The 23,353-nt window shown below is 35.4% G+C and overlaps 1 protein-coding gene and 1 long non-coding RNA gene across 6 annotated transcripts in view; one reads left to right on the forward strand and one right to left on the reverse strand.

Moving 5' to 3' along the window:
* Positions 1-748: 748 nt before the first annotated feature.
* Positions 749-23,134, forward strand: MRPS31 (mitochondrial ribosomal protein S31). Of its 2 annotated transcripts, none has more exons than XM_006179633.3 (7): positions 749-957; positions 4,109-4,393; positions 8,203-8,358; positions 9,114-9,254; positions 11,633-11,712; positions 15,011-15,154; positions 22,828-23,134. In XM_006179633.3, exons 1-7 carry the CDS (start codon positions 833-835, stop codon positions 23,055-23,057), a joined length of 1,161 nt encoding a protein of 386 aa, XP_006179695.1. In that variant the 5' UTR covers positions 749-832; the 3' UTR covers positions 23,058-23,134. The 2 variants fall into 2 exon arrangements, with proteins under 2 accessions (XP_006179695.1, XP_014410465.1); XM_014554979.2 differs by having other exon boundaries at positions 750-957; positions 8,200-8,358.
* LOC106728995 overlaps positions 8,762-23,353 on the reverse strand; it is a 46,839-nt gene continuing 32,247 nt past the window's right edge. For all 4 annotated transcript variants that reach the window (XR_004325683.1, XR_004325682.1, XR_004325684.1 and 1 more), the window contains one exon: positions 8,762-9,391. This is a non-coding gene — a long non-coding RNA (uncharacterized LOC106728995). The remainder of the gene's footprint in view (positions 9,392-23,353) is intronic.

Below are 23,353 nucleotides of genomic sequence, written 5' to 3' on the forward strand. Positions count from 1 at the left end.
AGCTGTGTTTTCAGCAGCTCAAAAAAAAAAAAAAAAAAAAAAAAAAAATCCCCACCAACCCTGACTGTTTTTTGAAGTAGCAGGGAAAATGTTGATGTCAATATTCAACTGACAGTGTGGAATTCTAAGCTCGAAGTTGCCATGTGACCTACCAGCCGGCATTTTCCCCGGGGTTTATGCTCATGCCCCTCCTGATGTGAGAATCCCTGATCTCTTCTGGGTCACTGTTCACTGCTTTCATAAAGGGCAGGAAAAAGCCAAGTCTTTCTCTTGCATCCTTTAATCTCTAAAGCCATTTTTAAGATGTGAAACATGTATGTCATGTTTTGACTCCACGTCAGGAACAGACTGAAAAGAAACAAAACTCATCGGACAGCATGTCCTATGGTGATTTTTTTTTTTTTTTAACTTCCTTGGTGGCCATGGATAGTTTTGAGAATATGATGGACACTGAGATCTTTTTCCCCAAATGCCACACAGTAGGGTCAATTCTGCGCTTCATCATACCGGTCCCATTAGCAGAATTTGCACAGTTGATCGCTCCCTCCACTCAGCTCTGTGGTCCGGGGCCCGCCTGCACCCCTGCACCCTCGCTGACCTCAGTTGACTTCACCTCGGGGACTAGAATCGCCGAGGGGAGGAGTCGCTAGGAGGCAGCGGGCTCCGCCCCGGCCGCGGGCGAGCCCGGAACACAGTTACCGGCTCCTGTTTTCCTTCGGAACACAAAGGGAGAGGAGCACGTCAGCTGGAAACGGAAGCGAGAGTAGGGGGGCGTGTTTAGCAGAGGACGCACCGTCCCCGTTGGGTTTTCAGTTCAGTGTGTTTCTCCGCGATGTTTCCGAGAGTCTCGGCGGTCTTACCTCTTCGCCCTCTTCCCCGCCTCTCTTTGTGCTCCGGAGGCCCGGAGGCATCGGCGGCTGCGGTCGTGGTACTCGGTTCTCCGCACAGAACGTTCAGGTACCGCGTTTCAGCGCTGTTGGCCTCGCAGATCTTCAGGCAACCCCTGTCCCCCTCCCTGTACATTCAGTTATCTTTCTCCGGCTTTCTGGGGTCCATGGTTTGACCCACGGGATCTTAGAAGCCGTTGTTTTAAATCTGAGGAAAGGGAAATCCCAGAAAGTTAAAATGACTTGTCCAAGGTCGTAGGGTGCGTGGGTAACAGCTCCGGTGACAGGCCTGGTCCGCTGCCCTGTGCTCTGCTGCATACCGCGCTGCATCCCTTTTGCCACGGCTCCCCTTTTATCCAGGTTCCAGAAACGAAGTTTAGTTTTTTTTTTTTATCTATCTATCTATCTATCTATCTATCTATCTATCTATCTATCTATCTATCTATCTATCTATCTATCTATCTATCTATCTATGTAATCTATCTACTTATCTTCCCCAAACTATGATGGTCTCATTCCTCCCTCCATTTATTCTTTAGTTCCTTATTGAAAGTGCTTTACCGTGTGCCAGCACTGGGGTTAAGTCCAGAATAACAGTCCTACCATCACGGAGCTTGTAGTTCCACCAAGTAGGCAATTCAGGTATAGTGGAGTAATAGCTGGAATAGTGTAGGTAGCACAAAATGCTACAGAATTACTTGAACAAGTACTTGCTGTGCGAGCAAATAGGGACGCCTAACCATAGTAAGAGAGGTTCAGAGTATCGTTTCTGGAAAAGGAGTCTGATAAAATCTAAAGGGGAACCAAGGGTTGGAGTCAGCCAGGCAAGAAAAAGATTTACTGCATACTCGGTGTTGGTATTTATTTTCTGAGAATTCTCATGATTATGAAAACTTGATTCTACTGAAGATGTATTCCATGCAGATTGGTTTGGGGCCAGTTTGGTTAAGTACAACCCTGAAGTAGGTTAGTAGCAGTGGGGGTGGCAAGAAGTAACTGGATGGAGAAGAAGAATTGCACAGATGAAATTGCTGGAACTTAACATATGATGAGTTAAGTAGTCAGAGAAAGCAAAGATTTCAACTGGCTGCCTTGACGAATTAGGGTACTGTTAAGGGAAGAATGAGGAGCAACTTTGAGAAAGCTTTTAAAATATATAATAGTTTTTTGAATACAGAAACACCTATTTGTGGTAAGAGGCCCATTCAACACAAAAGAGTGAAATATGGGAAAGCCAGTCTGAGAGGCCAGCTCTTGAATGTGGTTTTGGATGTGCTGAGGAGATGTTGTCAGTGGAAACAAGGCCAGGTGGGAGGTTAGGGCTAGAGTTTATTATTTTACTGCTATGAAGTAACTTCCTATACTTGATTTTCCTGGTATAAGTATAGATTATTTTCTGTAGTACTAGAGCAATCTCAGAAGGGAACATGGGAGTATGGGTTATATATGAGATTCATTCTCTGATTGCCACCTTTCTGTTTTAATACCTGTAATATTAATTAACTTTCACAGGTGCACTTTCCTAAATTCAGTTGTACCATATTTTGAATATTATAAGGGTCCTGTGTACTGATTATAAAGATAAGTGCTATGAAGTTGGTTTTCATTCTAATTTTTAAGTGTCTAATGTATTAGTCTCTGACATTTTTATAAGCAGATCAAATAGTTTGTTTCAGTATTTTTGAAAATAGCCGTTTTCTGATTAAATGCAGATCCTTGGGCCTGAGTCCAACTGTGAATCTCAGGAATCCATGGTTTGAATAAGCTCCTTGGATGATTAATATGACCTGTAAAGGTTAAAAATTACTACTTGAACCTTTCTGAGCAGCAGTTTCTTCTTCTTTAATATGGGAATAATAAAACCTATGAAACCTGTCCTATAAAAATCGTAAGGATTAAATGACATGGGTAACAGCTACTCAGATGTGGTTCTCTGATGGCATCAGCATTAGTTGGGAACTTAGAAATGCAGACTGAGTCCTTCCCCAAAGCCTGAATCAGAATTCCTTGGTAAAACTGAATAATCTGTGTTTTAACAAGTCTTCTAGGTAGTTGTTGTGCATATTAGTTTGAGAAACAGTGCTGTAGCCTGTTAGCTTCATAAAGATAGGGATCATGAAATTCTTATTTACTAAATATTGTCAATGCCTACTATAGTGCCCAGCACAGAATAGATATTCACTATATTTAATAAATGACTTTTTATACATTATACCTCTTACAAAGCTAACACAGTCATTAGTTTTTAAAGTTCTTCAATATCAACTATCAAAAGGTTTTTAAGGCACAAAATAAAATTGGATATGTGGGTTACTTTAGAATTGAGAAATCTTTTACATGAGTTTGAAATAGATGTGATCATTTGTATTGTTCTTTTTCACAAATGTATATAAAGAAGAAAGCAGAATGACAACTCTAGCTACTGAATATTCTTTTTTTTCTGTTCCATTTTAGCTTAGTTTACAAATGGTGATTGGTTAAATGGCATGTAGCTCAATGAGAAAGTTAAATAGATCAGAATCACACCCAGGAATTTTTTTTTTGAAGAAAGTAGCTTTTTTATTGATATAAATTTCTTTACTTTCATGTTGTTTAATTATGACTTTTTATAACTATTATTTTATCACGTTAAGAGCAAGGATTTGGCAATCTGTCAGTTTCAGGTTTGAGAATAATAAATTGAAATTTATTGACCACGTCAGTGTTTTGCAATTTTTTAAATGTCATGGACACACAGACAATGATATTTGTACCAAACTTTGAGTTAAATGGAAGGAGGTACCAGACAAGAGCACCAGCAGCCTGGGCCTCGCCTGGCCTCGCCTGGCCACCCCAAGCACTAGGTGGTCAATACCTCAGCACAGCTGTAACTCATTTGTGGCTCACCAGTGTGTCTTAGGCCTTAGTGATCTCTGAGTTACATGACCTTAGGTAAGTACTTCACCTCTCTGGTTTCCAGTTTCCTTATCTGCAAAATAGAGATAATACGTACCTTTGGAGTCGATGTGGGTGTGAGAAAATGTATATAAAATGTTGCACAAGACTAGGCACACAGTATATGTTCAAAAGATATTAAATTGCTGTCCTTATGGTTGTTAACAACAATAATAAGCAAAAAGGAAGGATTTGAATTGAAAAAATTTTAAAACACATGGAAGCAGCATTTGGAGCCCTAACTATTATTTTGCATAGTATAACTATTTTTTCTTTAATCCTTCTAGGACAAAAAATAATATCCAAAGATATTTTGGTACTAACAGCGTGATCTATAGCAAGAAAGATGAGAAGTCTGTTCCAACCCATGAGACTTCCAAGGAGACAGAGAGCCAAGAGAGCGTAAAGGAGACTACGAAGAAAGACTTGCTAAATATTATTAAGGGCATGAAAGTTGACTTAAGCACAGTAAATGTACAAACAACAAAGCCACCCAACAGAAGGCAACTTAAAAGTTTGGAGGCTACAATTGGCAGACCTCAAAAAGCTCCTGTAGATGCCCCCCAAAAGAGGTAAATTAATTGCAATCTGAATGTTTTTCTTTGAAATTCATTTTGAAACTTTTTCTTTTAGGAAAAATAAATTGAGAGTACATTGGAGATACAGAATTAATGAAGACTATCAGTTTGTACACACAGAGACTCTAATAATTACTTGAGAAATACTATTGTTCTGTATTTAAATAAGAAAGGGATATCTGTATATAGTCTAGAGAGAAAAGAGTAGGGGTCTAATTGAGAATTCCACATATTCTTTATGTATTTGTCAGTGTTATCAACTGCCTTTTAATTGCTTCTTTAAGCTATTAATTAACAAATTATTTACATCCTAATTTGAAGGTGTCTCTGAAGGACTTGTTTATTTGAAATTTTTATTTAAAAAATTCCACCTAGGATAGAATTTTAGCATGTTGATTACAGCTGTTTTATATGACTTCCTTTGACCAGTAATTACCAGGGTTCTCAGCTTTTGTTGTTTCCTTAAAGGATTGCAATTACTTGTGTTTATCAAAAGAGTATTATATTTTACTGATTCTAAATGTGATCAGTGATATTTTAGCATTGTGTTGTAGTTTAAATGACAGTATTTTGTTTTAGTGATACATAAATAATGATATGTTGACATCATTGATTCAAGTAATAAGATATGTGGCTTTAAGATCCCCAGCTCTGACTTCTCTTAGCAGAATAAACAGATAATATAGATTCCTATTTCCCAGAATGACTTAACATTTTTATGGAACTTCTTGGTTTCTACATTGTATCTTATGGTGTCTATGATATTCATAAGTATGGTATTCTACATTGTATCGTATGGTAACTACCTCTGGAAAGCATAATTGAGTGATAGAGAGTAAACTAATTCAAACAGTGAGTGCCCATAATAGGTACCTCCTCCTATTTTTTAGAAACAAAATAGAACAAAATACATATATGTGTATAGAATTAGGTAATACACAAACATACATACTTTTGAAGAGTTAGAGTTTTTTTTTTCACATCTCAGACCCATTGTGCTTTTTATTATAATTATACAGTGTAATTAACTTAATGAAATGGTTAAAATGAGTTGATTGTTTTGCAGAGATTCAGTAGCAGTCATTTAAAAAATTCCTTTCCAATTAGGTATGAATGAGACAAACATAAAAATCTAGGAAATTCTGCACTCAGATTGCTTTGTAAGCATTTTAAGTTCTTGCTCCATGTTTCCACTTTAAAGAAACCAAAATTGGCTATGTTGGAGGGTGTACTATGGGTGTGGTGTATATGTAAAGATGTACCTTGGAATTTCTATCAGTGGTCCTATGTTTAAAGAAGAGGCTTTGGCCTTACATCAAAAGATTGGTGAATGAGTTACATTTGTTTTGATTTTTAAAAAATATACCTTATAGTGATACCCCTTTCCCACTTTTTTTGAGGGATCCTGGATGCACAGAATTAGGTTAATCATCATCTTTGATTCATGATATACTGTCATCATTGCTGTACTGTCATCCACGCATGGCCTGCTGTTAGTTTCTTTACTTGTATTATATTTTAAACCCCTTATTGATGTAGTTATTGATGATTGATGACTGCATAATAATTGCCCCAAAATTTAGCAGCATGAAACAACCATTTTTTATGCTTACGGATTCTGTGGGTCAGCAGTTTGGACAGAGCACAATGGAGAAGGCTAATCTCTGCTCCATGATGTCTACGGCCTCAGTTGGAAGACTTCGAAGTTCAGGGACTAGAATCATCTGAAGGTTTGCTCACTCAGTCTGGCAGTTGGTGCTGGCTGTTAGCTGACACCTTAGCCAGGACTGTTGGCAGAAACAACTGGATGTGGCCTCTCTATGTGGCCTGGGCTTTCTCACTGCATGGTGGCTGGGTTCCAGGAGTGAGTGTCCTGAGAGAAAAGGAGCCCCAAGGAATTTGTATTGTTTTTATGACCTAGCCTTGGAATCAGATTGGACACCACCACTTTTATCCATGTGCCACACTGATTTATGAACGGTTCTTGCTTTTTATCATAGCAGCTGCTGAAAAACCAAAGATTTCGCAAAGAATGATATCATCGAAAGAAATGCATTTGTCTAATGTTAAAACTGTGAACCTTGAGTTAGTAGTTCACACAGTCACTGACAGATGTGGCTAGTATTTCCCTGTGGTGCTCCAGGGTGCCCTAGGGCACAGTTCAGGAACCAGGGTCCTGGTTTACACTGAGCTCCTTGTTAGAGGCTCTGGGACCACACCTTTAAGTTTCTTAGAATTCCGGATTTCTGTTTGAAAGGGACTCTGAGGCACCATCATAAATCTTTGTAAGACCTTAACAAAGGGTTTTACAGTCATGTCCATGGCTTTATCTTTAGACCATGTTTTCCTGACACTGCCCTGGATTTGATCTCTGTTCAGAAGCCATTTCTAAATTTTAGCATCATTTGCCATCTGGAAGGGCTAAGAATGACAAGTGTTTTATTTTTGATCCCAGCAAGTTTTGGCTCCTTTATGTGTAAGAGTTCTTTCTTACCTCTCTCTGAGAACCCAGGAGGCACCCTCATTTCTCTGTCAGGAAGTCTCCTTAGCTAGATCGTCCAGTTCACTGAGTATACCTCCTATTTTCCACGTTACTCAAGCGGTGGTGTCCCTTTTCCTCCAGCTTCCAGTAGCACTGATTTTCCTACAGCCCTCACTCCCAGCTTCCTTGAGGGCCACCAGGCTCTAACAGTCTCTTTGAGGCTCAACCTCGGGGATTTGGGAACTTGGATTTGCATGTTAGACATCAGATCCTAAGATAGAAAACCAGGGAGATAGAGTAGAACAATAATTTGGATCCTACTCATTGAGATGGCAATTCTCATTGAGTTGAAAAAATGTAACTTTTCTATCTGGCATATGTTTCTCTTAACGTACCCTAATTCACTGAAGATTAGCCTATTTTTTAGCTTTTGGAAAATTTAAAAGATAAAGTAACCAGAATCCTAAAATGAACCCTTTTATACCTGTCACCCAGCTTCAATAATACCACATTTTGCCTTCTTGTATCATCTATACCTTCATCCACTTTCCGTCTCCCACTCAGTGATAATTTATGGGGTTTTTTTTCCAGGTAAAATTTATATACACTTAAGTGTACAAATCTTGGCTGTAGGATTTTGACAAATGGATGTGCCCATGTAACCCACATACTTTCCAAGGTGCAGAACATTTCTCATTTTCATCTTCCCCATCAGTAACCTTCTGTCCTAAGGCAACCACTGTTCTGATTTTTTTCAACTTAGACTAATTCAGCTTCTTCTAGAACATGATGTAAGTGGAATCATACAATATATACTTTTTAAAATCCAGCTTCTTCCATACAGTTTCATCCACATTGTGGCATGAGCTGAGTAATATTCCATTGTATGGGTATATCACAGTTCTAATGGTAGACCTTTGGGTTATTTCCAGTTTGGGGATATTATGAATGAAGTTTGTACAAATAGGTTTAGCCACTTTTATGTTTACTTGTAATGTGTATTGTTTTTAAAATAAAATGGCATCTAAAGATCCACTGATTTATCATTTTTGAGGCTGATCCCTCACCCCTCCACTTTTGTATATTGTTCTGAGTTACTACTGTGCTTCAGCAAGGATCCATTAACTTTAACCGTGAACATTTTAAAGTTTATAGAAAACTGATTCCTGATATTAAAGAATTCTTGGCTTTGTCAGAAATTGAATGATACTTTTTGGACTACAGACAAAAAGTTTTCTCCTGAGAAATCATTTTACTTTCCACCAAACTAAAGTAATGCCTATTTTTTCTCCCCTTTGTTTTCTGTGTTCTCTTTCAGAAGTGAGTCCCTGAGCCCTGAGTTGGTGGCGGCCGCGTCTGCTGTTGCAGACTCTCTCCCTTTTGACAAGCAGACAACCAAGTTGGAGCTGCTCAAGCAGCTACAGCAGCATGAGGAAGCCTCACGGGCACAGAAAGATGGAGAAAGACCTAAAATTAGGTTAGTGAATCAAGTGATCATGTCAGTGATGCTGATATCTCAAAATAGGCCGTTTCCATGTGAGTGATGAGTACGATACATAATATATTCATTTATATATAAAATATGCCTCATAAGTATTAGCAATTTGATTTCTTTTAAAAGTCATATGTTAAATAACATTACAGTTTTAAAAGACCAAGTCAGTGGTTAAACTTGTTTTGAGAAGTTCCATCATTTCTTGTCCCTGAAAAAAGAAATGGTAAATTCAGTAAAGTTACTACAAATAAATACGTAAAAACAGAATAAGACAGTTTCTCTGAGAAGGTTTTTTTTTTTCCAGTTAAATAATGTGCTGGTTTTATGCACAGTATGATCACTTATTTTATTTGTACTTGAACAAATACAGGGCAACAAATAAACATGGCTAAATTTCAACTTTAATATAGTTTTTAAATCTAGGTGATAGGTATACAGACATTGATAGTATGTCAACTTCTCAGGATGTTTGACAGTTTTTCACAAGGGACACTTTTCATTGTGTTTTAAATGAACATTTCTGAAGAACACCTTTAAAACACAGAAGGCAACATCAATCTTAGTGGTCTGTGGTGTTAATATGCAACCTACAATCTTTTATTTAAACATGACTTTTTATTCACTATTAGTGCATAGAAGTAAAATAAAGATTAAGTGATATGAATCTCATGTTTAAGAAGTTTATTACTTTTCTGTAGCTAAAATTTCTAATACATTTGACCTTTTTCTTATTTCAGTTTCAGTAACATCATATCAGATATGAAAGTAGCCAAGTCTGCCACAGCAAGAACTAGTACCAGACCAGTGCATCAGATTCAGTTTGATGAAGGAACTGATGATTTTGTTGGCCAGGAGAAGGCCGCCGATCTTAGAAAAAGGTATTCAGGGCTCCGCCTTGGTTTTGTTTGCTTAACTGTGGATTTACTTGATTGCTGTGCATTTGTTGCTGATGGGTATCTGAGCCTCCTGGATGCATTTGTATCGGTCTGTCTCCTTACCCTCCATGTACTGTTTCCTAGAGAGGAAAGATGTACTGGGTTTAGCAGGGCTACATTTTTTTATACCATAAATCAAAATGGGTCCTGCCTCACATTTTCCCACAGTGAATAAAGTCTCCTGATTTAGAGTAAGTGGAGCTGACTGAATCCTGAACAAATGAATATTTTGCAAGAAGCATTCTTTTTCATTCTGATGTGTGGCTAACTGTATGTTCGTGTACCCTTTTTATCTCGCTATGTAATCATCTTTCTTCATACCTTAGAGAAATAACTCAATATCAACAAAAAGAAGGAAGAGCCAATATAATACCTTAAAGTGCTGGATTATTTGTGGTAATCTGAATTTGGTAATCTGCAGTTCTTAAAGATGCCAAGCCACGTCTCATATACTATTTTATAAAAGAAAGCTGTATGTATTTACATAAAGTTTCTGTTCTTTCTCTCCTTCAAACCTATAAAGTGATAGTTAGGGAGGGGGAAGCAAATCTTTAGCACGGTCTGACAAACACTAACCAAACCTTATAGCGGGATGTGCTTAAAATTGTAGTATTTTCTATGTGTTGTGTATTCCATAGATTTTGTTTTATGTATAATGTCAGGAACCTGAGTTAGCTCCTTCCGGTTGGAAAAGATGGTCAGCAGTTACCAAAGGAAGTTCAAGAGGTTACAGTGACTTTGGAAGATTATTTGAATTACAAATTTAAAGTGATTTTTGTGTTATGATATTATTGAATAAAGTAGAATGTGTACTTGGAGTTTAACTTAAGATTCCTCAAAAATATTTAACTTTCATCTTCTTTGAATCAGTCTTCTTTGAAATGATGCCATGCAACTATATCAGAATGCTATATGATTTTTAATGATTTGAGCTGTCATCACAAGTTAAAAGGTGGCAAGGGCAAAGCTAAAAAGTATGGAAGGGGTTTATGCGCATATAATAATCGCATTGAAAAGCTGACTAATGGACTCTAGAATAAAGGGAAGCAATGGTGAGATACCAGGTTGTTGACCCTGCTCTGACTTGCGACAGCCAGAGACAATCCAGGCCTGGACTGATCACCAAAAATATATCCTCCACTGATCCTTCAGTTAGAGACAGAAAGCTGTGAGTCCCGAGCACTGGCTTCGGGGTCACAGTGGGCTGCACTGTGCATGTGACTGATTCTGTGACTGGGACACGCTCCATAGCCCCGTCAGCCTGCTTCTGCATCTCTGAAATGCTGAAAGTGAAACCTAGCTGAAGTGGCTTTCTTGAGGAACAGAAATGGGTAAACAGTATATAGTAGATACACAGCAAATGTCCTTTCTCTTCCCTTCTCGTTAGTACATTCCTCTTTTAAAATTCCATACTTCGGCTAATTATTCCCTCTTGACTGTGAGTTACTTTAATCCATCACCCTGTTGACCTGACACACAGTTGAGGGAATGCCGGGTGGGGAGAAGAGTAAAGCACTGAGGATGGTTCTGCAGCCTTTGTTTATAGACGCTTGGGGACCTGTGAGAGGAAAGCTTCCGTGATTTGAGATCACTGTATTTAATTTTAATGTGGTATTTAAAAGGAATTTGATGTAGAAAAGAATTCAGAATTATTTTGAAAACTAACCCTCCAGTTTATAAGCTAGCATTTAATCTGCCAGTAAATTTGTTCAAGTAAGAATGTGAATTGATGCATAAAGCAGTTGATTAAAACATACAAGGAAAAGTTACCTATTAACTCTCTGACATTAATTTCAAGTTAATTAAAAATAGCTATGTAAAGATGGTTAATCATTATTTTAAAATTACAGAATGATAGCTTTGTAAGTGGGAATGTTTTGATTTTTCTATGCAGTCTTTTATAACTTGTAATTAAACATGCAGTGTTTTTTACCCTTAAAGTAAGACAAATGTTGACTTTAACAACTTCCAATTTAGCATATTTTGATCGCTTTCCACAACATCAAGTTTTCTAAAACCTTAATATGAAATGGGTGAAATAAAAATTATGGCAAATTAAGCTAATCTTTTCAGTTAGGTATTTTGGAAATTAAACTGTTATAATTGCTTTGTTGTATTATGATGTAAAAATTCAGGTGCATTTGTCCCTGTTTGTTAGTTATCAGTCCTGAAGACATGTCAATTTTCTTAAAATGTCTAGTGTGGAGCAATGTAATTGTTTTTCATTTTTACATTGAATATTTCATATAAAAATTTTCTCCTCATAAATAATTTTTGTTAACCATGTATAAAAATATTCATTAAAATAATTTTTTTTTCAGTTTTAGGAAAAATATATTCAAGGGGAAGAGACTTAATATTTTTGACCCCAAGGCAGTAACCGAAGAGGCACCTGAAACAGGTTTGTCAAGAAAATAACACTGTTTCTCAGGTGTAAAAACATTCTATCTCTCAAAAATGTCCTTCACGTTTTGATTGCATAATAATCAGGTATTTTAATATTCTATCCTGTCTTTAACCTGGATCCTACTTATTAACATAGTTGTTGACATTGCTAGCCTCGGTCAGATTTCCGCCTTGAAGTATTGCAGACCATGAGACAATGCGATTTAAGTACTAGCAGCTGCGTGGACATTAGTGATCACATAGTGTTTGCACCACACCTCTGTGCTGTTACGTGAGGATAAATTGTGGTGTCTGCCCTAAGGCAGCTGACTATCTAGAAGAGGAGAGAGCATTTGTAGAAGTAACTAACTGAAGTGATTTGATGATTGTTTAGAAGACAGGAAGAAGAGAATTCAGGGAATATATTTAGCAGACTTGTGTTTTTTTCTTAACAAACTCAGTTGTTTTTTTTTTTATTGAAATATAGTCAGTTTACAATGCGTCAATTTCTGGTGTACAGCATAATGTTTCAATCTTACATGTACATATATTCATTTTCATATTCTTTTTCATTATAGGTTACTACAAGATATTGAATATAGCTCCCTATGCTATGCAGAAGAAACTTGTTTATCTATTTATATATAGTCATTAGTATTTGCAAATCTTGAATTCCCAATTTATCCTATCCCACCCCCTTTCACCTCAGTAACCATAAGATTGTTTAGTATGTCTCTGAGTCTGTTTCTGTTTTGTAGATAAATTCACTAGTGAACACACTTAGTCTTTGTTCTCTATATTCTTCCCCCTTTCTTTGGGCAAGAAATCAAATCCTTCAGATTCACTGTTTTAAGACTAGTTAAAAGAGAAATAAGAATGTCTTATTGCTTGACATTAAATTTAGTTTACTGATAAAATAAATGATACTCCATACAGATGGTCTCAGCTTATAAGTGACACTAATTTCTAAAGATTGTAACTTAGCTTTTTGGACTTTGGTAGAAATAATTTTTTTTAATTTATTTATATTTATTTATTTATTTTGGGGGGTAATTAGGTTTACTTATTTATTTTTTAGAGGAGGTACTGGGGATTAAACCCACAACTTTGTGCATTCTAGGCATGTGCTCTACTACTTGAGCTATACCCTCCCCCAAAATAATTTTATATTTGATATTTAAGTTCTTAGGCCATCTTGCAGTGGCTCATTTAATCTTTCTATCAGTTTCTTATAAGAACATCTGCTTTTCCTACTATTCAATAAACTCCTTGATGTTAGGGGCTAGGTCTCAATGATTTTTGTATACCCAGTAGCACCTAGCCAAGTGGCTTATAGATAACAGGAATAGTTACCTTAAATCCTTTAAATCCTTTTTTAAACTAATTGAGCTATAAAATGTATATCCATACAGGAAAGGAGTTATTTCACTCAGTGTCTGTTCATTTAAACTGAAGGTGAAGCTAAGAGAACAGCTCCCTCCTTGTATGGTGACAACTGCATTCTGTCCTGTATGATGAAAAGGAAATACAAACGCACAGGCGTGAAGAATGGATCACCTCTCCCCTGTTGAAGTGGCAGCTGTTAAGCTTGCCTCGGGAAGGGAGTTTGTTGTCAGGGCAGCTGCTGTTGTGCACCTAATAATGAACAGCCAGAAAAGGCACTTGCATTCTTGAAGGAGCCAGCATGCTTTTTTAAATCAGAAATCTTATTCCTAAAACTGAAATTAGCTGGCAAGGAGGTACTGAAGTTGTATTTATTTATAAAACAATATAAAATGCACAGATTTATGTAAATTTACTCTAATGAAGGTACTATTTTAATGAGCTATACTTGGATGAGTCTGAAGAATGTCTTTGTTCCCAATGAAATACAAGAATAACAACGAAGTGCAAACTTAAATTTAGTGTTTTTACACTGCTTCCCCCAACCATGTGAAATAATGCCTGACATGTAGTTGGCATTCAATAATTGTTCATTAACTGGATGAATGAGTTCTCCTGTCCCACGATTCCCACATTTTGCTCCCCACTGAGTTCTTACCACTGCGCAGAGAGTATTGTCTTAGACCCTACTGCTTATCCTGGAGTAAACTAGAGCTGAGAGGCAGTATAGCTTAATGGAAAGAGTTTTGGTTTGGGTAGATCTTGATTATTCAAATTTGGATTCTGCTGTACTAACCTCTCTGAGTCTCCCTTTCCCCACCTATAAAATGGGGCTAATACATACATCTCAAGGACTAAATGAGGTAATACAATTAAAGTGTCAGGGACAGTGCTTAGAACACAGTGGACATTCAGTAAATAGTTGCAGCTGTTAAGGATGATGATGATGATGATGATGATGATGATCATGGGAAAGAGAAGTTCAGCAGTGTCCCGTGAATAAATTTTAAAAACGTAACCATGATAATTAAGTTATTGTACAGTTATGATTACTCTGTAAATGTGGCTAATTATAGCCTAACTGCTGGGATCTTTATATCAGATGTTCAGGGCCAACATTCTTCATATTCAGCAGTCAGTCTGTGGTCGGCATGACATACATGAGCCTCCATGTACAGGTCTTTGTATGGACATGTTCTCTTTTGGGTAAAACATCTTGGAGTAAAATGGCTGTATGATAAGTGTATTTTTTAAGTTCTTAAGTTCTTAGTTTACCTTTCCACCAGCAATGATTGGTGGGAATATGACTCATTCTTTAAGGATGTCTTAAATTTCCAAAGGAAATAAATGATTGAAACGTGATGATTTTGGTAGTAAGCTAACATTACATTACCTTACTCATAGAGTTGGTTGTGAGGATTGAATGAACTAATGTTTAAAAAGTATTTAGCACAGAGTAAGTGCCCAGTATCCATTAGTAGTATTATCATTATCATTCTTATTATGTTAATTTAACTTCTTTGGTCTTTATTAGTAGCACATTAGTGACTGACCTTGACAGACTGAAAATAAACAGGCTGGACTTTAAAGATCAAAATCTGTATGTTAATATAAAAAATATTCAGTCATAAAAATATCCTTAAACAAAACAGACATTTCTTTTTTCCTTTCCAGTAGAGGGGGCAGTGAGATAGGGGTTGATTACCTCGCATTGTAGTAAGACAAAAGTGAGGTTTGCAATTATTGTGGTTGTAGTCTTTATTATTTTTGTTTCAATTTTATCTATCAGTAAGTGACTTTCATTATACACTGTTTAATTATAAGCTTCAAGATCTGACAAAATATTACCAATTCAGAAGGGATGATAACATTTTTAAAAAGAAAGGTATTTACATGGAACTGTGCTTATTTTGAATGTTCTGATTCTACAGAGGCAGGACCTTCTCTTTGGGATATAGAATTTGCTAAGCAGTTAGCTGCAGTCACTGAACAACCCTTTCAGAATGGTTTTGAAGAGATGATCCAGTGGACAAAAGAGGGGAAATTGTGGGAGTTCCCAATAAACAATGAAGCAGGTAAGTCTTAACATCAAAGGTTCATACAGCTCAGTGATTGAGATTTGATCTGGCAGATTCTCAGTTGTAGATTCTAGATATATACATGAATTTCAAAACTTTGTGTAAACATGTTTGTGGTGTCCTGAAAGAAATCTGACAGTGTTTTTAAAAAGAATGCTGGAATTTCACTTAATTCTAGTTATTTATTTAGGAAAATTAAGAAGTAAAATTATATGGCAGAAATACGTCATGAATGCCTGTGACATAAAGTGTGGAGAACTACAAACAATGATAGCTTTCTACTTGCTAAGCAGGAAATTACCTGGTAAAACTTCTAGTACATTAAATACTGGTTATGAGGTCATGCTTAAGTTTCGGAGAACATTACAACTCTTCAAGTCTTATGCTGGTATCTTTTACTCATAAAACCATTGCATTAATGAGGCACACATTTCTTGTACTCAGAGCCATTCAAAGCGAAAATGTTGGGAGGCTTTGAAATTCTTTGGGACTCTCTGGCTGCATACCTAGATGCTTTGAACCAGTGATAAAATATTACCTACTTTCCTGGAGATTTTTCTGGAGATGTTACCTCTTACTCAGTCAAAAGGAAAACAGTATTACTGTGTTGTTTTTTTTTTTTTTTTATGACACCCATGATGTCATCAGCTAAACATTCCATTGAATTTTATAGATGTATTTTCAATTAGAAGAGATTAATTTACTTTTATGGTAAGATTAGCTAGAGGTTGCAAATACCTCAGGAAGTCTTAGGAAAATGTAGCCCATATTTTAACCTTTGTAGTGTTATGCTGAACTGTAATATTTCAATTTTTGACAGCCTTTCATTTGTTTGGATTGATAAGTGGAATGGAAGCTTAAATATCAGAAATAGTCTTATATTTTCATAAAGCATTATTTTGTATAGGAAAATTTTAGAGGCTTACAAATCCTTTAGTAAATTCTTATTTTGCTTATTTGTATGGTATGTTCAGTAATACATATAGCAGCCTATGTTTCATCTATTACATAACATATTTTTTAAAGTATTGTGGCTTCTACACTCTCAAAGATATCGAGATAATGTTTAAAAAAAAAAAAGGACTTTTATTTGTGTGAACCTGAGTACAGCTCTCAGCTCTGTCCATTATTAGCCATTTGCCTTTGAGGAAATCCTTTAACCTCCTAAGCCTTAGTTTCTTCATCTATAAAATTAAAGAAACCTCATTGGAAGAATGTAAGAATTAAATCGGATAGTTATTGAGTTGCTCAGCACAGTTCTTGGCATATAATATATGGGAATAAATGTTAGTCCCTTTCCCTTCCTGTATGATCATAGAATTTTAAAAGTAGCAAGCAAACTAACAAATAAAATGTATGATATTAAGGGAAGACTTTGTTCCATATTTGATGAAACTTGGGTGTTCCAGGTCCTCATGATTAAAAACATGGTTTTAAAACCCAGTATTAAGGTAGAATATGTGACTTTATTTAGGAGAGTGAAGTGTGGTGGTTAGGAGTTCAAGTTCCTGAGTGAGTCTTAATCTCTCCAAGCCTCACTTCCCCATCTGTAAACTGGTAGGAATAATAATAGCACTCATTTTATGGGATTCTTCTGAGAAGCAACTAGGATTATCCAAGTACAGCATCTTCACCGTCATCAGCTCTGTTTCTACAACAGTGCTGTGAAGGGATTTGTTGTTATAACTATTTTCTGTTCTCTACTATAATATTTATAAATCTTAAAATATTCATGAGGATATTATGTATATTCTAGGAACCATCAAATAGGATAATAGGAAAGCATGAATTGGGGGTACATTGTCATCAACAGTAAAACATTTAAGTTCATCAAAATCTTGAGTGTCCAAACTCCAAAGGGATTTATCTTAGATTTGACCTGGTTTTTGAGAAAGTGTAATTTCTTAAAAAAAAAAAAAAGAAACCCATGTTTTCTGGTCAGGTCGGGGAGATGAATGTGACAAGTGTCCATATACGCTGTACGTATTATTGATGCTTCAGGGTCGGAGAGGGAGGTATCTCATTTCCAGCTCCTCAAGGCAATTGTTATCTGAATGAAAAACAGGAAAGGAACTGTGGAAACTTTCTCTCTTTGAGCACTCCCCTCAGTACACACTTTGAGGACTGGCGTTAGAACCTAGAGCCTCCACCGTTCAGTAATATTCTTTTATGTTTCTTAAATTTTAAGATTAATAAAATATCATGCTCTCTCTCCTGATAATTAGCTTCATGAAGATTTACTTTGATGCTTTTGGGAAAAGGTGTTTTGTTTTATAGTTAGGGCCTCACCATGTCAGTTGGGAACATAATACTGAAAATGACAAAATGGCATGTCCTGTGTTTACAATTTACTTCCTAGTGTTTTGTTTTTCTGTTTTATAAAAAATTTCAGTTTGTTGTTTTGCCACTTAAAAATGTAAAAGTTGTTTTTCCAATTTGAAGTAGCTTTTTGTCAGTTTTTGTTTTAAGACCTGGTTTTCCGCTTCTGTTGTGCTTTGCCAGCCTGGAGATTTACAAGAGCTGTTAGGTGGAATTGTTCCCAGTTAAGATTTTGTAGTATTTGTTATATATTGGATTGATAATAAAATTTTTATTTTAGCTTTGGTTCTAACTGAATTTAATCACATTTTTACCACTACCCAGTGAATAGAGTCTTGCTCTCGAATATTCATTAGCCATACGTATGCCACCAAGTTGCAGGGGTTTTTGAGATGTTCTCCAAGAATAATTGTCGGTTTAAAGGCTTCTGCGGGTGAAAAAGCTCAGTCATGGATGCCAGTCACACTTCTGTTTTTATTCTTCAGTTGGTTTAAACTTGTTCACTAATGTATTATCCTCTGCTATAGGATATCTGGAATGTGTGCTATAATATGAGCTAGCAAGAATAGTTATAAAATTCAAAATTACCATACAACTCTAAAGAGGGCTCTGTTAATGTGGGAGAGTATGGTGTGGAGAAAATCAGGGCTGATAAAAGATGATTAGGTGTGTGTTGTCTGAAACAGTCTGTTGCTTGTTTGAGATGGTGGCCTATGGACAAGAGCCTCAAAGTACTGACAGGAAAAGAATTAATAGTTTTGACAAAATAGAAGTGGAAACAAGTCAAAATGAAAGTGACTGAATTTGCTTCAGTGCTGTAATATACTCGTGTCAAAAATAATTGGTCATTGCTGTTAACTAAATTTTACCCCTTATTTGCTGTACCATATTTTTAGCTGTATTCAGGATCTAATTATATTTAGTAACATTTAAAGCAGAATTAGACAGATTTAACCTGTGTTACTTTAGTTGATTGAACACCATGTGGGATTTTCTTCCTGTATTTAATTTTCCATTCTTATTTTCTCATTATTATATTGTGTTTCTTATGTTTATTAAAAATATTTTAAATTAAGAAATAAATATATGAAAGTTTCCTTGCAAAAAAGTTAAATAATATGGAAGAACAGAGAAAATACTTTACCCCTCAGTTCACTACCCCTTTCCTGAAACCACCATGGTCAATAGTTTGGTATGTATCTTCACAGACCACCTTAAATGGTCGTTATACATTTATCTGTTGTTTTGTTTTGGTCTGTATGGGACCACACTATTTATTTTACCATTTTCCTTTGATGGATGGTGCTGTAGTAAATCCTTTTATACATGTCCTTCTGTACATGTCTGAGTACTTTTAGTTCTCAGAAGGGTCAAGCATATTTTAAATTGCAATAAATATTGATACATTCTTTTCTAAAAAGATAACCGGTTCACCCTCCAAACAGATACGAACATCCTATTTCTTCACACCTTACCTGATGCTGACTATGTTTTAATCTTTCAAATGTTCAGGGCATCTGTGGTATCGTTGATGTTTTTGTTTGCAATTCCTTAATTGCTAACCAGATTATGCATCTTTTTGAATGTTTATTTGCTATTTCATACTTGTTCTCTGACTTACCTCCTCATATCCTTTGACCTTTTCTGTTGAGTTGTTTTATCTGTAGCAACTTGATACGATATAAACTTTGATTCTTCAACTGTTACTTAGTGGGAAATAACTGTCTCTTCTTTCTAAGTTATTTTGATTTTTTAAATCGTAATAAGCTTATAGTTTAAAATAAAGCTTATAATATAAAGCAATTATTTTTGTCACTTAATACAGCCTGTTCTAGAGCCAATGTCTTTCAATCTTTTAGCTATATTTTATTTTTGACATTTCTAAATTACATGCTTTAATTGCTACACATTTTAGATATTTTCTAGTGAGTGTGTCTCCCCTCATCGTCTCAGTATAAATATATCACAATTTTTGTTAGATTTGTATTCATTGTTTATATTAGTATGACTGTAATATTCGTAAGTTTAAGAAAGATGATCCTTGGTGAGGGATTTTATTCGTTTAAATCGTTGTTCTAGGCAATATTGAGTCCTTTAATCTGGGAACTTTATTTTTCAGTTCTGGAGAAATTTTAACTTATAAACCCCCCACACCCACCATCTTTTGTTTGTTTGTTGGGGGAGGAGGGTAATTAGGTTTATTTATTTATTTATTTTTAAGTGGAGGTACTGAGCTATACCCTCCCCCCTCCACCGTTTTTGAATTTTTGTTATTCTTGATGTTAGATTTTTTCTTGTAAAAACGATACAGAACAATAAAGATACAGAACAGTTCTATCACTGCAAGGGTTTCTCTTATACCCTCTTTATAACTACATCCACTGCCTCCCTTTCTTAGCCCCTGGTTCCTGGCACTCACTAAATCCATTCTGTTTCTATAATTGTGTCAGAAATATATATGCAGTCAAACACTATGTAATCTTTGGGGGTTGACTTTTTCTTTTTTCTCCACTCAGCATGATTAATTCTCTGGAGATGTATCCAAATTGCTACCTGTATCAGGAGGGTTTTTTGTTGTTGTTTTTAATTGCTGAGTAATATTCCATGGTTTGAATGTACCTTATAGTTTGTTGAACCATTCACTTGATAAAAGACATCTGGGTTGTTACTAGCTTTTGGCTGTTACAGTAAAGGTGCTGTAAATATTCATGTACAGGTTTCTGTATGAATACAAATTTCCATTTCCCTGGGATAAATACCCAGGAGTGCAGTCGTTAGGTTGTATGGTACTTACAAGTTTAGTTTTTAAAGAAACTTCCAAGTTGTGTTCCAGAGTGGCTATACCATTTTATATTCCCACCAGCATTGTATGAATGATCTAGTTTCTCATTCTCACCAGCATTTATGTTATTTTTTCTTGGAGGTGTGTTCACATTCTGATGGGTGTGTATTGATATTTCACTGTGGTTTTAATCTTCATTTTCCTAATGGCTAATGAGGTTGAACATCTTTTTCATGTGTGTGTTTGCCATCTGTATCTTCAGTGAAATGTCTCTTTTGTCTGTTTTCTACTTGGATTGTCTGGGTTTTTACTGTTAATGTTTTGAGTTTTTAAAAAATATATTGCAGATACTTGTCCTTTGATGAATATATGGTTTGCAAATATTTCTCCCAGCCTATAACTTGTCTTTATATCCTTTTAACAGTCATTACAGACCAAGTCTTTAATTTTGATGGGGTCCAATTTTTCCTTTTATGGACCATGCTGTGGATATCAAGTTCTTTGCCTCTAAGTTCATTAGAGATACTGGTTTGTAGTTCTTTCACTCCTTTTTTTGGTGATTCTCTGTTTATGTGGTTTTTTAACAAGTTTAATACCGGCCTCATAAAATGTATTGGGAAGCATCCCTTCTTCTAGTTTCTGGAAGAGACTGTGTAAGATTGGTATTAATTCTTCTTTAAATGTTTAAGACCTTTTATTTATTTTTACTGAAGTATGCTTGATTTACAGTGTTTATTTGAGAGCTTTTAAGTTACACATTTCTTTAATAGTTATAGGATTATTCAGGTTATCTGTTTTATTTTGATTTGAGTTTTGGTAGTTCAGTGGATTACTTTTAAGTTGTCCATTTTTTCCAAGTTGTTGAATTTGTGAGTGTAAAGTTGTTTGTAGTATTCCTTTATATCCTTTTAATGATCTCATGGTTTATAATGATAACCCTCTTTTCATTCCTAATGTAGTTGGTGTGTACCTTCTTTTTTCTTTATTAAGACTTGCTAAAGATGTATCAATTTTTCTGATTTTTTTTTTTAAGAATGTGGTATTGGTTTCATTGACTTTTCTCTATTTTCCGTTTTCAGTTTATTGATTTCTGGTGTTATCTCTATTGTTGCCTTCCTTTTGCTTGCTTTGGGGTTATTTTGCTCTTCTTTTACTAGGCTCTTAAACTGGGAGCTTAGATTCTTGATTTGAGACTTTTCCTTTTATGTATGACATGTAGTGCTGTGTATTTCCCTCTCAGTACTGTGTCAACTGTGTTCCACAAATTTTGATTTGTTGTATTTTCATTCAATTCTATGTTTTTTTAAAATTTCTTTTGAGATTTCCTTTATGACCATGAATTATTTATATTAATCTCCAACTGTTTGAAGATTTTCCTGTCATCTTCCTGTTACTGATTTCTATTTTGATTCCTTTATGATCAGAACATACTATGTATTATTTCAGTTATTTGAAATGTGTTGAAGTTTGTTTTGTGAGCCAGGATATGGTTAAATTGGGCAAATGTTCCATGGATGCTTGAAAAGAATTTGTATTTTGTAGTAGTTTGGGAGAGTATTCTGTAGATGCCAATGTGATCCTGTTGGTTGATGTTGTTCAGTTCTTCTGTGTCTTTGCTAATTTCTAATGTTCTTGCAATTGCTGACAGTGGGATATGGAAACCTCCAACTATAATTGTGAATTTCTCGATTTCTCTTATTTCTATCAATTTTTCTTTCATGTATTTAGAAACTCTTGTTTGGTGCATACATAATTCAGACTGCTGTGTCTTCTTTGTGAGTCAATCTTTTTATTATGTAATGTTCCTCTTGCTCCCTAGTAACTTTCTTTGCTCTAAAGTCTACTTTGTCTGATATTCTTATAGCCACTCGTGCATTTTTTTTTTTTTTAAGATTCATGTTAGCAAGATATGTCCTCCGTCCTTTTCCTTTCAACCTACCTGTGTTATAGGTATTTGAAGTGAGTGTCTGGTAGATAGCATATAATTGGATCGTGTTTTTCTGTGCCAATCTCTTTTGATTGTTTGTTTAGACTATTTACATTTAAAGTAATTATTGATGTATTGGGCCTTAAGTCTCCCACTTTATTGTTTGTTCTCTGTTCATTTTCTCTGTTTCTCACTCTTCTGTCCTTTCTTGGCTTCCTGTGGGCTGCTGAAATATATCTTAGGATTCTATCTTACTTTGTTTATATGTTTTTAGTGTAGTTTGTATAGTTTTCTTAGTGGTTTCTTTAGATAGTAAAATACTCATTACCAGTAATCGCTGCTACATTTTGAACATTTATAGTATGCTAAGCATTGTAAAAGAGCTTTATAAGCTTTGTGTCTATTTAATCTTTACAAAAATCCCATGACGGAGGTGCTGTTTTAATACTTGCTTTATGCCTCAGGAAATTGATGCTCAGAGAAGTTAATTAATTTGCCCAATCACATGGCTGTTAAGTCGGTGAGCAAACCTGACTCCAAAGTTTGTGCCTTTAACTGTAATACTGTATTACCTCATTAAGGTTGATTTTATAGTGTAGGTTTTACATTCAAAATTTTAATATATTTTGTATCATTTCCTAGGTTTTGATGATGATGGTTCAGAATTTCATGAACATATATTTCTGGATAAATACTTAGAAGATTTTCCAAAACAAGGACCAATTCGCCATTTCATGGAGCTGGTGACCTGTGGCCTTTCCAAAAATCCGTATCTGAGTGTTAAACAGAAGGTTGAACACATAGAGTGGTTTAGAAATTATTTTAATGAAAAACGGGACATTCTAAAAGAAAGTGGCATACAGTTCAATTGAAGATCATGGACATTTTTATTTCAGGCTGTTGGAGATTCATATTATAACTAAATAAAATTTTACTGAAAGTTTTCCTATATTGTGTTCTTTATTGCATCTGATTTGAATGGTGTTAAATTATTTAAAAGTATATACAGTGGTAACTGAAAAATACTCCTGCATGGAAAAAAATTACCAGCTTTTATGGATTCAACTAGTAATTCTAAAAACAAAACAAAACAAAATTTAGAGTTAGTAATAAGTTTAGGACAACTTCCTCTAATCCTTTTCTTTTCATTCAGTGACCATACTTCTTT

Source organism: Camelus ferus, chromosome 14 (genome assembly GCF_009834535.1).
Source record: "Camelus ferus isolate YT-003-E chromosome 14, BCGSAC_Cfer_1.0, whole genome shotgun sequence".
NCBI classification, from domain to species: Eukaryota; Metazoa; Chordata; class Mammalia; order Artiodactyla; family Camelidae; genus Camelus; species Camelus ferus.

What these genes read in the sequence shown, in the direction of transcription:
- MRPS31 (XM_014554979.2), top strand. Translation starts at nt 833, where the DNA reads ATGTTTCCGAGAGTCTCGGCGGTCTTACCTCTTCGCCCTCTTCCCCGC. An exon ending in GCCGCCGATCTTAGAAAAAG is followed by an intron (nt 9,255 to 11,632) that starts GTATTCAGGGCT and finishes TTTTTTTTTCAG; the next exon opens with TTTTAGGAAAAATATATTCA. An exon ending in CCCAATAAACAATGAAGCAG is followed by an intron (nt 15,155 to 22,827) that starts GTAAGTCTTAAC and finishes ATCATTTCCTAG; the next exon opens with GTTTTGATGATGATGGTTCA.